This window comes from Carettochelys insculpta, chromosome 14 (assembly GCF_033958435.1).
Source record: "Carettochelys insculpta isolate YL-2023 chromosome 14, ASM3395843v1, whole genome shotgun sequence".
NCBI lineage: Eukaryota > Metazoa > Chordata > Testudines > Carettochelyidae > Carettochelys > Carettochelys insculpta.
In genome coordinates this window covers 45,983,387-45,996,392 of record NC_134150.1, presented here as the reverse complement: position 1 = coordinate 45,996,392, position 13,006 = coordinate 45,983,387, and the positions used below count along the sequence as shown (strand labels likewise).

Below are 13,006 nucleotides of genomic sequence, written 5' to 3'. Positions count from 1 at the left end.
TAGTAATCAAGGTTGACAAATCAGAAAAAAAAATCATCAAGATGAGAAATCAGAGGGCAAAGGGCTGGGGGGGGGGAGGAGGAGTCAGGAATTAGATGAAGCTAAGTATGCAAAAGAGCCCCTATAGTGTCCCAGAAAATTTGCATCCCAGTTCAAACCACATGGTAATATGTCAAATTTGAATATGAAAGAGTTCAGCAGTCTCTTTCCAAAGCAGAGTGAAAATTCTTCTTCAGTAAGATGCAAACTCTTAAATCCAGATGCCAAATCACATGACCTTATGCTAATGAGGCATGGGGAATTTGCATCTGTGCCTCCTTAGCATATTTCAGGACATTTATTAGCATGCCTCTGAAAGTGGCACGTGTAGAAAAGACCAAGCTGAAAAAGCTGCCGCAGCCGCACTTCCCAACCCAGAGCTCAGCTGAGGTAGAACCTTGGGACCATGCCTTCACCAGGGTGAGGTCAGAAATTGCTACCTGTCAAACTTTGCTACCCAGGTGTACTGCATTTGTGATATGGAGGGCTGCAACCAATACACTGAGAAGAGCTTTTTTTTTTTTTTTTTTTTCAAATTCAGTTACAAAATCAATACTTCAAGATTGGCAATGCAGTTGAATACAAGGTAGTCCTTAATAACATCAAATCATACTTTTTAACCCCTATTCCAAGAACAGTGCACACAGATCCCTGTAAGTATTTAACCCTTTTCTCAGTCTTTGTAAACCCGAACATCTGTATTATGTAGTGGCAATGAGTACCAGAAATTAATTGGAAATTGAAAGAGCATCAATTTAGGAACATACAGGATAGTAATCTTATTTACAAGGGCTGCTCTTTGCATTTGTATAGAATAACAGCTCATGATCTTACATTTGATTAATAAATGTCTGTCTCTGAAACATGTTACTAATTTTCTTGTAGTCTCTAACTTCTTTATTGCATACTATTACAACATTTACCTCTCTCTCCTTTATTTCCAGTTACTAAATCACAAATCAAATACAAAAAATACATTCTTCATATTTTTCCACATAAGCAATTGATGACTCTACCAAAGAGATGTTATCTTTTCACAAATGCAAGGCTAGGTGGTGGGCCATGAAAAAATTTTTCTACTGGGATGTACACCAAATACATTTGAGAATCCCCATTTTAAAACTGGGGAGGAAGGGACGTGGAGAAGAGACAACCAAACTACTCCATACCTCTCTGCAGCCGGATGCTGCTCACTGCAGCCCACCACAAGACTCTCTGCACAAGCCCAGACGTGATCTGGATCCTGCAGGAAGAGCTGTGCCGAAACACACTGGCACAGCAATAAGGCCATCACCTCCTCCCCTCCTGCTGACATGGCCCCTGACATACCCAGACGTGAGAGGAACAGCAGGATGAGTCCAGCACTGGCCAGCCTCATTCCCCACTGCCCCCTGACTTGGCTAAGCATGACAAGAGGAGGAAGGAGAGTGGAGCACTGCTCAGGATGGAGATACAAGCTATTGTTCCAGAGGTGGCAGGGCAGTCATTCCAGCACTTGAAGCTACAGAGCAGGCAGTGTCTGGAGCCACAAATGACTCCTTAAAGAGCTGCAGGCTGCTGACCCCTGTACTAGACTGATACAAATAAAGTGCCAAAGTGCCAATTAAAAACAACAACTAATTTTGCATTTTCTAAATATATGGCATTTAATAAAACCTAGTTCACATGATAACATATAGTCCTCAAAACAAAGGAGCAACATGGAAAGTAGCAGGATTGTTGTCTGTTCATGACTGTGAAACATGTTCATTAAGGTATCATATCAATGAAAGTATGTGTGGAATCACAAACTCTTGGGAAGTGTATCTTTGCCTCTTCTTCAAGCCCACTCCTAAACACAAAGTTAAAGGCTCAACAGAATTTCAGTTTTCAAAACTGAATGGTGCCTTTACATACAACCTAAGACAGTACAAGTAGTTTACACAGTTACTGTTCCCATGTGGTTTTCAGTTCTTACATTGTGGACTTTAGCCAAATTAAAAGCATACCCAAACAACCAAAGGTTTCAATAGACCATGCGCTGTGTTGACTTGCATAGATTTTGAAATGCACTTATATTGTGAAAGATAACATTCTTCTTCAACTGTCAAAAGTATGAGATCAAATGCTAATACCAAAGCAGTGGTCTCTTGCAGCAACCTGATGTCTACTAAATACAAAGAAATAAAAATATCCAGAAATTCTAGACTGCTGTAGCATTAGCTGACCATGATCCAGACTGTAGCTTATGAAGTTCCACATCTTCAGAAATATGAATATTCTGAGAAAATGAAAATTATGTAAATTCTCTTATGCTGCCTCTTTAAAAAGTGATTTCAGGCATTTACTCAGGACTGGTGCTGTTTATAAGAGGATACTGGGGTAACTGGCAACACTGGTATTGTGGTTAGTACCTGATTCTGAAACACAAAGATTTTTATCTTGTCAAACACCCATATAAAGATAAGTAGGATACTAACGTACTGGACCCAGGCAAATTTGATCATTTCCCAGAAACCTGGCTCATATGTAGTAATAGTCAAGGAGCATTATTGAACTTGTAAGGTTAAAATTAGTTCCAGCACAACTGAATAGGAGTGAGTGTGTATATTTAAAGAAAAAAAAGGTTGGAAATCAATTAGGGAAAAAAAAATTGGGACTAAGGGAATTGAACATACTTTTCATAAGAAAAATCACTGCAAGATGGAGCCATAACAGAGCTAGAACAAGTTTCTAAAACAGCATTACTATTCTGAGCATAAGTTGCTGCATCTTAGGGTCTATACATTTACCAAGACAAGTTTAAGAACATTTCTGTTTCTTTGATATTACATATAGGTGAAGTGGGACAGACACTGAATTTTATGTCCAGAACATTTTTAAATACACTCATCCCTCCCTGTACGAGCACAATTGGTTCCTAACTTTTTGTTCGTAGGCAAAAACTCGTAAGAAGGACACTACATTCCTATTAAAATACATGTAAAAGTCTCTGATTGGTTTCAAGTTCTTGGAGTGGCAGCAGGTGGCGTTGCTTTTGAAAGGTAAATGAACCTGGGGTTGGGAGAGGGTTAAAGGCTGGGGCAGTTTGGGGCCACAAGGGGGAGGGAGGGTTACAGCCTGCAGGCAACTCAGGTGGGAGCTTGTTTCTCCTGGCTGCAGCAGTGGTAACGGGAGGGTGTGGGGGGCAGGGTTCGGAACAGGACGGGGTGGGTGTTGGGAGCAAGCTGGGGGGATTGCATGGGGAACTGTGGGAAATGGGTGGGGAGTTGCCACAGGGGGAGTGTTGGGAGCGGGCCCTGCAGGTCATCCCACACCCCAGCCAGGGACCCTGCGGCTGGCTCAGCTCCAGCTACGGGTCACCCCACGCCCCAGCCAGGGACCCCGCATCTGGCTCCACTTCAGTCGCAGGGCTGCGGGTCTCCCCGTGCCCCGGCCAGGGACCCAGGGGCTGGCTCGTATAAGCGGGGAAGTTCACTCGCAAGTGAACAATTGTAAGTATATATGTCCCTCGTTTTAGCGAGTACTCGTTAGTAGAGTATTCATTAAACAAGGGATGAGTGTATCTTGTTACCTCACCAGAGTTCATATAACTATTGAAGGATATAAAATAACTTCCACTGGGTAACGAATAGTGGCCTTAATCACAAATGGCGCATCTGCAGCTCTTCCTACCAGCCACACAGGGTTGGGACCAGAAAGAATGGTTGTTACTGCAATGAAGAAAGAATGAGGGTGCTTAAGAGGCTTTTCAAACTGATACCAAAAACACAAATCTTCTGAACAGCCACCACCCATTGTTATATGTAATCACATATAAATTGTCCTGGGATTTGGTACCCACTAGTTCTGACTTACCATTTCTAGCTTGATATGCTGCAATGATGTTAGTGAGATCGTAGTCACTCGCAAAAGGGCTTGTGCTATTGATCACAGATACCTGTTACACAATTTGGTACATTAATGAAAATATAAAACCTTCATGCTCAATTCACCAGCAAGTTGCTTTTACATAATTTGTTGCAAAAAGTGGTTCTGTCTGTAAAGATAAATAAACCCAGTCAACAGCATGAATGGCTTAACAGCCACAGAACCTTCTCCCACCCTCCAACTCTGCAAGCACACTTCCGTTTAGATAATCTGGGATTCGATCTGTGCTCTGAGTAGCGGTAATCTGGTCATCACTGATGCAGAAAAGGTAATGAGATGAGAAAGGAAGAACAGTTCTTCTCACATTGTATCTGGTGTCTATTCCAGAATGGGCAAGTGACTGCCTCTGGTGCAATTTCAAGTCTCCATTCACATAAAGCTGGGACCCTGAAATAGGGGAGGATGACTGGATAAAAGCCATGCTCTGCATCACAAATGTTGACATCCTCTGAAAGAGTGAACAGTAGATACAAATGAATATAGAAAAACTCTAAAAATCTTCTATCCTTAAAATTCTATAGATATTGTATGGGTTTTAATTTACATCTTTTTGGCTTCTAAAACTTAATGTAAGGTAATTTTAGACATGATGCTTCACAGATTCTAAGACCAGAAGCAGGGGTGACTAGTGAAGGGAAAGATTGTGGGAAGAGGGCCACCAGCCAAGGGACCACCCCCTCCTAACCCAGGGAGCAGCCAGGACAATCCCCTATGCCTCAGGCCATGCCTTTCCCCACCCTGGTCTGCCCCCTCTATATCTCTTGCCTGCCCTTGCTCAGCCCCTGCCCTGCCTCTTCCTGCAAGCAGTGTGACTCCGGGGGCTACTGGGTTGAAACTTGGGAGTTTATTTTCATCTCATTATCCACCATAATATCTAAATCTTTTTCAGAGTGATAATTCTGCAAGTATGGTTTTCACTTTGTTCCTCAATGAAAACATTTACATGTAGCCATAAGAAAACATATAAGCTACGTCACACTAGCACACTACGTCGAAGTAGCCTATTTCGATGTAAGAACATCGAAATAGGCTACTTCGACGCGTATCGTCTACACGTGCTCCAGGGCTGGTGCCGTTGATGATCAACATCGAAGTAGCAATGGAGAACGTTGAAAGGAGCCACCCCGGAAGGAAATGAGGAGCGTTCACACACACAAGCGCTCCACGTCGAAACAAGGGGCCAGCAAAGCCCCAAGCCGCTCCCTTAAAGGGCCCCTCCCAGACACACTTGGCCTGCACAGCACGAGATCCACAGAGCCGACAACCGGTTGCAGACTCTGAACGCAGCATGGACCCCCAGCTGCAGCAGCCAGAAGCCCTGGGCTGAGTGCTGCTGCATGTGGTGACCATAGAGCCCTGCAGGGGCTGGACAGAGCATCTCTCAATCCCTCAGCTGGTGGCTGCCATGGAGGACCCCACTATTTCGAAGTGGCAGGACGCGGATCATCTACACATGCCCTACTTCGACATTCAACGTCGAAGTAGGGCGCTATTCCCATCTTCGGATGGGAATAGCGATTTTGATGTCTGGCCACCTAACGTCGATTTCAACATCGAAATAGCACACGGCCCGCGTAGATGCAATGTGTGCTATTTCGACATTGTGCTGGCTACTTCGAAGTAGCTGGCTAACGTAGACACACCCATACTGTTTGCTTGCACCCAGTTAACCAAGCATTCCAAATCGTTATGAGTTAGTGACCGGTCCTCTGTTAATTAACACTTCCTCAATGTATCATCTGCAAACTTTATCAGCGATGACTTTATGTTTTCTTTAATGCCATTGATAAACTACAATATATTAAATAGACTGGATCCAAAAACTGATACCTGAGACCCCCCCCACTGGAAAAACATCTCCTTGATGATTTCCCATTTACAATTACACTTCGAATCCTATCAACTAACCAGATTTTAACCAACTTACTGTCTGCTATGGTTCATTTTATATCATTCTAGTTTTTTCAAACAAAATAGCACAAAGTACCAAGTCAAATGCCTTACAGAAAACAATATACATGTATTTATTTAGTGATTAGAACTTAGCTACCATAACTGCTACTCAAATTAGTTTATAGAAGCCTCACACCTGGGAGGCCAACTTTTATAGCTCATGGAAAAGACAAACGTTTGACCAGCTGGCACAGTGGAAACTCCAGAATTTTGTGAATGTAAGTTTATGACACAAATACTTTAAAAATTCTCATCATTGCTCGCTGGGAAGCAGGAATTCATACCCAAATGATGAACTGAAGTAGGTGGCTTCGTTTGTCCTTTTTGGCCATGAAATCTACTGGAAGATTCCTACATTAATCAATCAATTTCACATAATTCATCTGTCTTGTTGTTTGACAACCCGTCCTAAATAGTAAGAACTAGGACCAACAAATTTGATATACAACTTCCTCTTATAGTAACTTAGAGCAATCTAAGGATTTGGTTTTGCCATGAAAATGTGATTGCTTCTCACAAAAACGATACAGAAAAGAGGTAGAATTACTGGGCAGAAAAAAGGGGCTGGTTGGGGGCATGCCTTTCTCCATTCAGGATTGCCCTACTCCAAGCCTCCCACCACTCAGGTTCCCTTGAGGAGGGTAGGGAGGCTCAAGCGCTTCCCACCAGATTTGTATGGGGATGCTGCTTGCTGTTACCCTTCGTCACTGCCAGGGAGCGAATGAAAAGTGCACAAACTTAACTGAGTTAAGGACCCAAACAATGCCAGGAAAATGTGCTACTTTATTATAACAGCAAAGCATGAAGAATTTTGGAACCTTCTACATAGTAATAATTGCCATTAAAAAAACTACTTAAACCTTTGAAAAGAAGGAAATGTAAAGTTATGTTAAGGACTCCCAGACTATGCTGTGTTACAAGCTTAAGTTTTCTTCTCTGCAACTGAGAGTAAGTACCAGAGCATAAGAAAAATCCGACCTATCCCTTAAAAAAAAAAACAACTTCCCTTTCCAGTGTTGTTTGGTGTCCAACATGATGCTTTACAGTTATTCCTCATCTTAACACCTATTAACCCTCATTGTGGCATTTGTATCGGGCCCCTGGATCCAAGGATTAGTTGCAACAAGCTGCCAAAGCTTGCCCTCCCATTTCAGAAGAGGTGCATGTGCAGGAGCAGGTGCACCTAAAGAAATGGGAGATCCCTTTTTTTCTGTGATATGCAGGAGATTCAAGCAGATGAAACAGCACTTAGCTTTCAAATGTAAGAACACGTGAAAGAGTTGTAAGAATATCTGGTAAAATACCTGTTGCTGTCACTCCTAGAGGTTGACATTTTACTAGGTACAGGAAGAAGCCCACTAGAACCCCAAAAGGTGCACTAGGAGAGTTCTATCACTCTGGTGACATATGCACGAGAAAGCCCAGTCAGGAGGTACCAAACGTAACATTCTTTTGTTAGGAAAAAAAAAACAAACCAAAAATCAAACATTGATTCAGTTAGTCCTGACATACAGTAGACTTAATAAAAAATAAATAATGGTCTTTTACTGTCAATTACATTATTGCTACAAGAATGCTGAACTGGGATCTCAAATATCATTGTGATGGGACCATCTACATTGGCAGAATCTGAGCTACTCACGTATAATTGGTATGAGAAAGTCAGAATGAGGTGGACAGCAAGTACTTGCTCTGTAGATTGTAGAGGAAGCTCTAATTTAAACTGTAATTCGTCCATTTTGCCATCCTGATTCTTGTCTTCTTCTCTAGACTATTCGATATAAGAAGAACTTTATCAGAAAAGCATGAGTCGGTAACGGTCTCTTAACACAGACAAACATCTGGAATTGAATTACAACATGCAGACCCTAAATCTCAAGATAAATCAATTACACGTGCAGAGGGAAAAATACATATATCCTTATATTACCACCTGGAAAGTATCCACTTTGCCTTGGACTCTCAGCATGCAGACTATAGAAATAACAGAACTATCCAGTTCCATGTTTTTACAAGGCTTTTTGGCATAAGTTAGTGACTGAAATCAGAAGACAATTAGGAACTACTTCCAAGAAATGCAAAGCTGAAAGTACTATAAAATAGCCAACCAAAAGACACTCTACAGAATCCATTGTGGCATTTCTTTTCTCAGAACTTTTCCAGGGTCTATTTTCCATTTATCCAACACACTATTTGATCAATATTCTCCATTCATCACCTCCTTCATTTTATACATCAAAAGCATATTTTACTTCTGTACTACTTCTCTTCATGTCTTCCTCTTTTATTCCTTACTGTATTATATATACCCTCAAGGCTTTTATATTCATCTCCTCACCCACCTGTGAATAATGGCCTTTTACCTGGTGTAGCCCACTTCCCTCATCACCAGAGGCAGTGAGAGATAAAAAGGCATCTTTTAAAAAGTGGAAGTCAAATCTTAGTGATCAAAATAGAAAGGAACATAAACACTGCCAAATTAAATGTAAAAATGTAATCAGAAAAGCCTAAAAAGATTTTGAGAACAGTTAGCCATAAATTCAAAAAACAATAGTAAAATGTTTTTTAAGTACATTAGAAGCAGGAAGCCCACTAAAAAGCAGTGGGACCCCTGGATGAGAGAGACATAAAAAGGAGCAATCAAGGAAGATAATGCCATTGTGGAAAAACTAAATGATTTCTTTGCTTCAGTCTTCACAGCTGAGGATGTTAGAGAGATTCCCAAATCTGAGCCGTCCTTTATGGGTGACAAATCTGAGGAACTGTCCCAGACTGAAGTGTCATTAGAGGAGGTTTTGGAGCTAATTGATAGGCTAAACAGTCACATGTCTCCGGGACCAGATGGTATTCACCCAAGGGTTCTGAAAGAACTCAAATGTGAAATTGCGGAACTATGAACGGTGGTTTGTAACCTATCCTTTAAATCAGCTTCGGTACCCAATGATTGGAAGACAGCTAATATAACACCAATATTTAAAAAGGGCTCTAAAGCAGACCCTAGCAATCATAGACCGGTAAGTCTAACGTCAGTACCAGGCAAATTAGTAGAAACAATAGTAAAGAATAAAATTGTCAGACACGTAGAGGAACATGATTTGTTGAGCAAAAGTCAACATGGTTTCTGTAAAGGGAAGTCATGTCTTACTAATCTGTTAGAACAAAAAGCAGTCAAGTAGCACTTTAAAGACTAGCAAAATAGTTTATTAGGTGAGCTTTCATGGGACAGACCCACTTCTTCAGACCATAGCCAGACCAGAACAGACTCAATATTTAAGACACAGAGAACCAAAAACAGTAAGCAAGGAGGACAAATCAGAAAAAGATAATCAAGGTGAGCAAATCAGAGAGTGGAGGGGTGGGGGGGAAGGTCAAGAATCAGATTGAGCCAAGTATGCAGATGAGCCCCTATAGTGACTCAGAAAGTTCCCATCACAATTTAAACCATGTGTTAATGTGCTGAATTTGAATATAAAAGCCAGCTCGGCTGCTTCTCTTTCCAGAACGGTGCAATAATTCCTCTTCAGTAACACACATACCTTTAGGTCATTGACAGAATGCCCCATTCCATTAAAATGTTGACTAACAGGTTTGTGGATCTGGAGTGTTTTGATGTCTGTTTTGTGCCCATTGACCCTTTGTCTAAGGGAGTCAGAAGTCTGTCCAATATACAAAGCATCTGGGCATTGTTGGCAAATGATGGCATATATGATGTTAGTAGAGGAGCATGAGAAAGTGCCCGTGATTCTGTGAGTAATCTGGTTAGGTCCAGTGATGGTATTTCCAGAGAAGATATGTGGACAAAGCTGGCAGCGGGCTTTGTTGCAGGGAAAGGTTCCATGACTGGTATTCCTGGGGTAGAGACTGTGGCTGTTAGTGAGGATCCTCATGAGGTTGGGAGGTTGTCTGTAGGAGAGAACAGGCATGTCACCCAGGGCCTTTTGGAGCGTAGCATCGTGATTAAGAATAGGTTGTAGGTCTTTAATAATTCGTTGCAGTGGTCTGAGTTGGGGGCTGTAGGTGATGACCAGTGGCGTTCTGTTCTTGGCTTTTTGGGCCGATCTTGGAGTAGCTGGTCTCTGGGTATTTGTCCGGCCCTGTCTATTTGTTTTTTACCTCTCCTAGTGGGTAATTCAAGTTTATGAATATTTGGTAAAGTTCTTGTAGTTTTTGGTCTGAGTCACTACAGGGGCTCGTCTGCATACTTGGCTCAATCTGATTCTTGACCTTCCCCCCCACCCCTCCACTCTCTGATTTGCTCACCTTGATTATCTTTTTCTGATTTGTCCTCCTTGCTTACTGTTTTTGGTTCTGTGTCTTAAATATTGAGTCTGTTCTGGTCTGGCTATGGTCTGAAGAAGTGGGTCTGTCCCACGAAAGCTCACCTAATAAACTATTTTCCTAGTCTTTAAAGTGCTACTTGACTGCTTTTTGTTTTGATAGTGTATAGACTAGCACGGCTTCCTCTCTGTTACTAATCTATTACAGTTCTTTGAAGGGGTTAACAAGCATGAGGACAGGGGGGATCCAGTAGACATAGTATACTTAGGATTTCCAGAAAGCCTTTGACACGGTCCATCACCAAAGGCTCTTATGTAAATTAGGTGGTCATGGGATAGGAGGAAAGATCCTTTCATGGATTGGAAACTGGTTAAAAGACAGGAAACAAAGGGTAAGAATAAATGGTAAATTTTCACAATGGAAGGGGGTAACTAGTGGCGTTCCCCAAGGGTCAGTCCTGGGACCAATCTTGTTCAACTTATTTGTCAATGATCTAGAGAAAGGGGTAAGCAGTGAGGTGGCAAAGTCTGCAGATGACACCAAACTGTTCAGGATAGTCAAAACCAAAGCAGACTGTGAAAAGCTTCAAAGAGATCTCTGCAAACTGAGTGATTGGGCAGCAAAATGGCAAATGAAATTTCATGTGGGTAAGTGTAAGGTAATGCACATTGGGAAAAATAACCCTAATTATACATATAATATGATGGGGGCAAATTTAGCTACAACAGATCAGGAAAGGGATCTTGGAATTATAGTGGATAGTTCTCTGAAAACATCCACGCAGTGTGCAGCAGCAGTCAGCAAAGCAAATAGGATGTTAGGAATAATTAAAAAAGGGATAGAGAATAAGACAAAGAATATTTTACTTCCCCTATATAAAACTATGGTATGCCCACAGCTTGACTACTGCATGCAGATGTGGTTGCCTCACCTCAGAAAAGATATATTGGCATTAGAAGAGGTTCAGAAAAGGGCAACTAAAATGATTAAGGGTTTGGAATGGGTCCCATATGAGGAGAGGCTAGTGAGACTGGGACTTTTCAGTCTAGAAAAGAGGAGACTGACAGGCGATATGATAGAGGCATATAAAATCATGAATGGTGTGGAAAAGGTGAATACAGAAAAGTTATTTACTTGTTCCTATAATACTAAGAACTAGAGGACACCAAATGAAATTAATGGGTAGCAGGTTCAAAACTAATAAAAGGAAGTTTTTCTTCACACAGCACACAGTCAACCTGTGGAACTCCTTACCAGAGGACGCTGTGAAGGCCAGGACTCTAACAGAGTTTAAAAAAGAGCTCGATAAATATTTGGAGGTTAGGTCCATAGATGGCTATTAGCACGGGGTAAGGTATGGTGCCCAGCCTTTTGTTGAAGGCGGGAGATGGATGGCCGGAGACAAATGGCTTGATCATTGTCTTTGGTTCACCTCCTCTGGGGCACCAGGCATTGGCTACTGTCGGCAGACAGGATACTGGGCTAGATGCACCTTTGGTGTGACCCAGTATGGCCGTTCTTATGTTCTTATGGAGGCTTCTCAAGCTGCTGAGTAGGCTTGCACAAACCCCCTAACACAGATTATTAAGACAACAAGGCACCCACCTACCATCCCACCCATTTTTAGATAACCTACTGAGATGAGTGGAACTCGCAGGTTGTCTTCCTGGAGGCGGTTGAAAGCAGGGTATGTACTCCAAGCCAAGAAGTTCCCTGGGTCAACTCCAGTCATAGCCACCAAAAGCATCTCATATTGAAACTGTATTTTGGGCTGCTCAACGTAGGTACTTTGCTTCAGCCAAAGTCCTAAAAACAGAAACACAACTGGAGTACTGAGAATGAGGCTGAGAGAGGTATGAACCCTGGCAGGGTCAGGCCTCTCCCTGATTTGGAAGGCCTGCAACAGCAGTTTCACTCACCCAACTAAAGTTTTCCATGACCTGGGGGATCAGACAGGAATCTAAGCCTAGCAGAGTATGTTCCCAAGCAGATTCATCCAGTGGAATTTTAAAAAAGGCTCTGTAAGAAATCCAGGCCATAATCCAACCCAACAACGCTGTTCTGGTCCCAGACCACTCTTAGTGGCGTCACTGCCACAGAGGCTCTGGCATCAGACAGTCCCACACCACACCAGGGATATCACCATCTCCTGGGAGAATGATGGCAGGCAAAGGAGGAAGGGGGAGGGAAGTGCAACTGAGAGGCTGTAGTCCCTAGGTCCAGGGTTCTGGGAGCCATGCCTTACATTGGCTTTGAAATGCTCCTTAGTAGGAAAGTCAGAACCCCGGGCAGGTCCGGACAGGACGGAAGGGGGCAGCCTCGGAGGCAGCAGATCCTGAAGACCGGGCAAGGGTAGGGGTCACACTCCAGAACCGAAAGTGGGCTGGGCCCGGGCTGCTTCCCGGTCGGGGGGGCTCACCCTGGCTCCGATACACCACCAACATCGGCGGCAGGTAGGTGAGCACCCACATCAGCAGCAGCCCCAGTGCCGCCGTGGAACAGAGCCCGGCGCGGTAGCGGACGCGGTGCCCAGAGTGGGAAAAGAGCTCTAGCTGGGCCATGAACAGGAAAGCCTTGGGCATACGCCACGCTCAGTGAACAGAGTCCGCCACAGGCCAAACTCCGTCACCAGGGCAACTGTTAAAAACTGATTGATAAGAGATTACACCAATCAGGGAGCCCGACTTCAGTTAGGCGGGACGAGAACCTTAGCCAATGGCAACGCATCTTGGGTTCCACAGCGAGTCAGAACCTCGCTCTACCTCTCTGGGCATTGATTGGTGGGTCTCGTGCTTTCCCGCCGCAGTGCCAATGTCCAACGCCAGCC

General features: G+C 43.1%; 1 protein-coding gene across 1 annotated transcript; it reads right to left on the bottom strand.

Annotated features, from left to right (window-relative positions):
- Positions 1 to 575: 575 nt before the first annotated feature.
- On the bottom strand, positions 576 to 12,798 carry TMEM231 (transmembrane protein 231). Its single transcript, XM_075009084.1, has 7 exons — positions 12,599 to 12,798; positions 11,816 to 11,985; positions 7,544 to 7,672; positions 4,253 to 4,396; positions 3,877 to 3,958; positions 3,626 to 3,731; positions 576 to 2,547 (listed from the first exon to the last, which is right to left on the bottom strand). The coding sequence occupies exons 1-7, from the start codon at positions 12,759 to 12,761 to the stop codon at positions 2,367 to 2,369; spliced, it is 975 nt and encodes a 324-aa protein (XP_074865185.1). The 5' UTR covers positions 12,762 to 12,798; the 3' UTR covers positions 576 to 2,366.
- Positions 12,799 to 13,006: the final 208 nt, after the last annotated feature.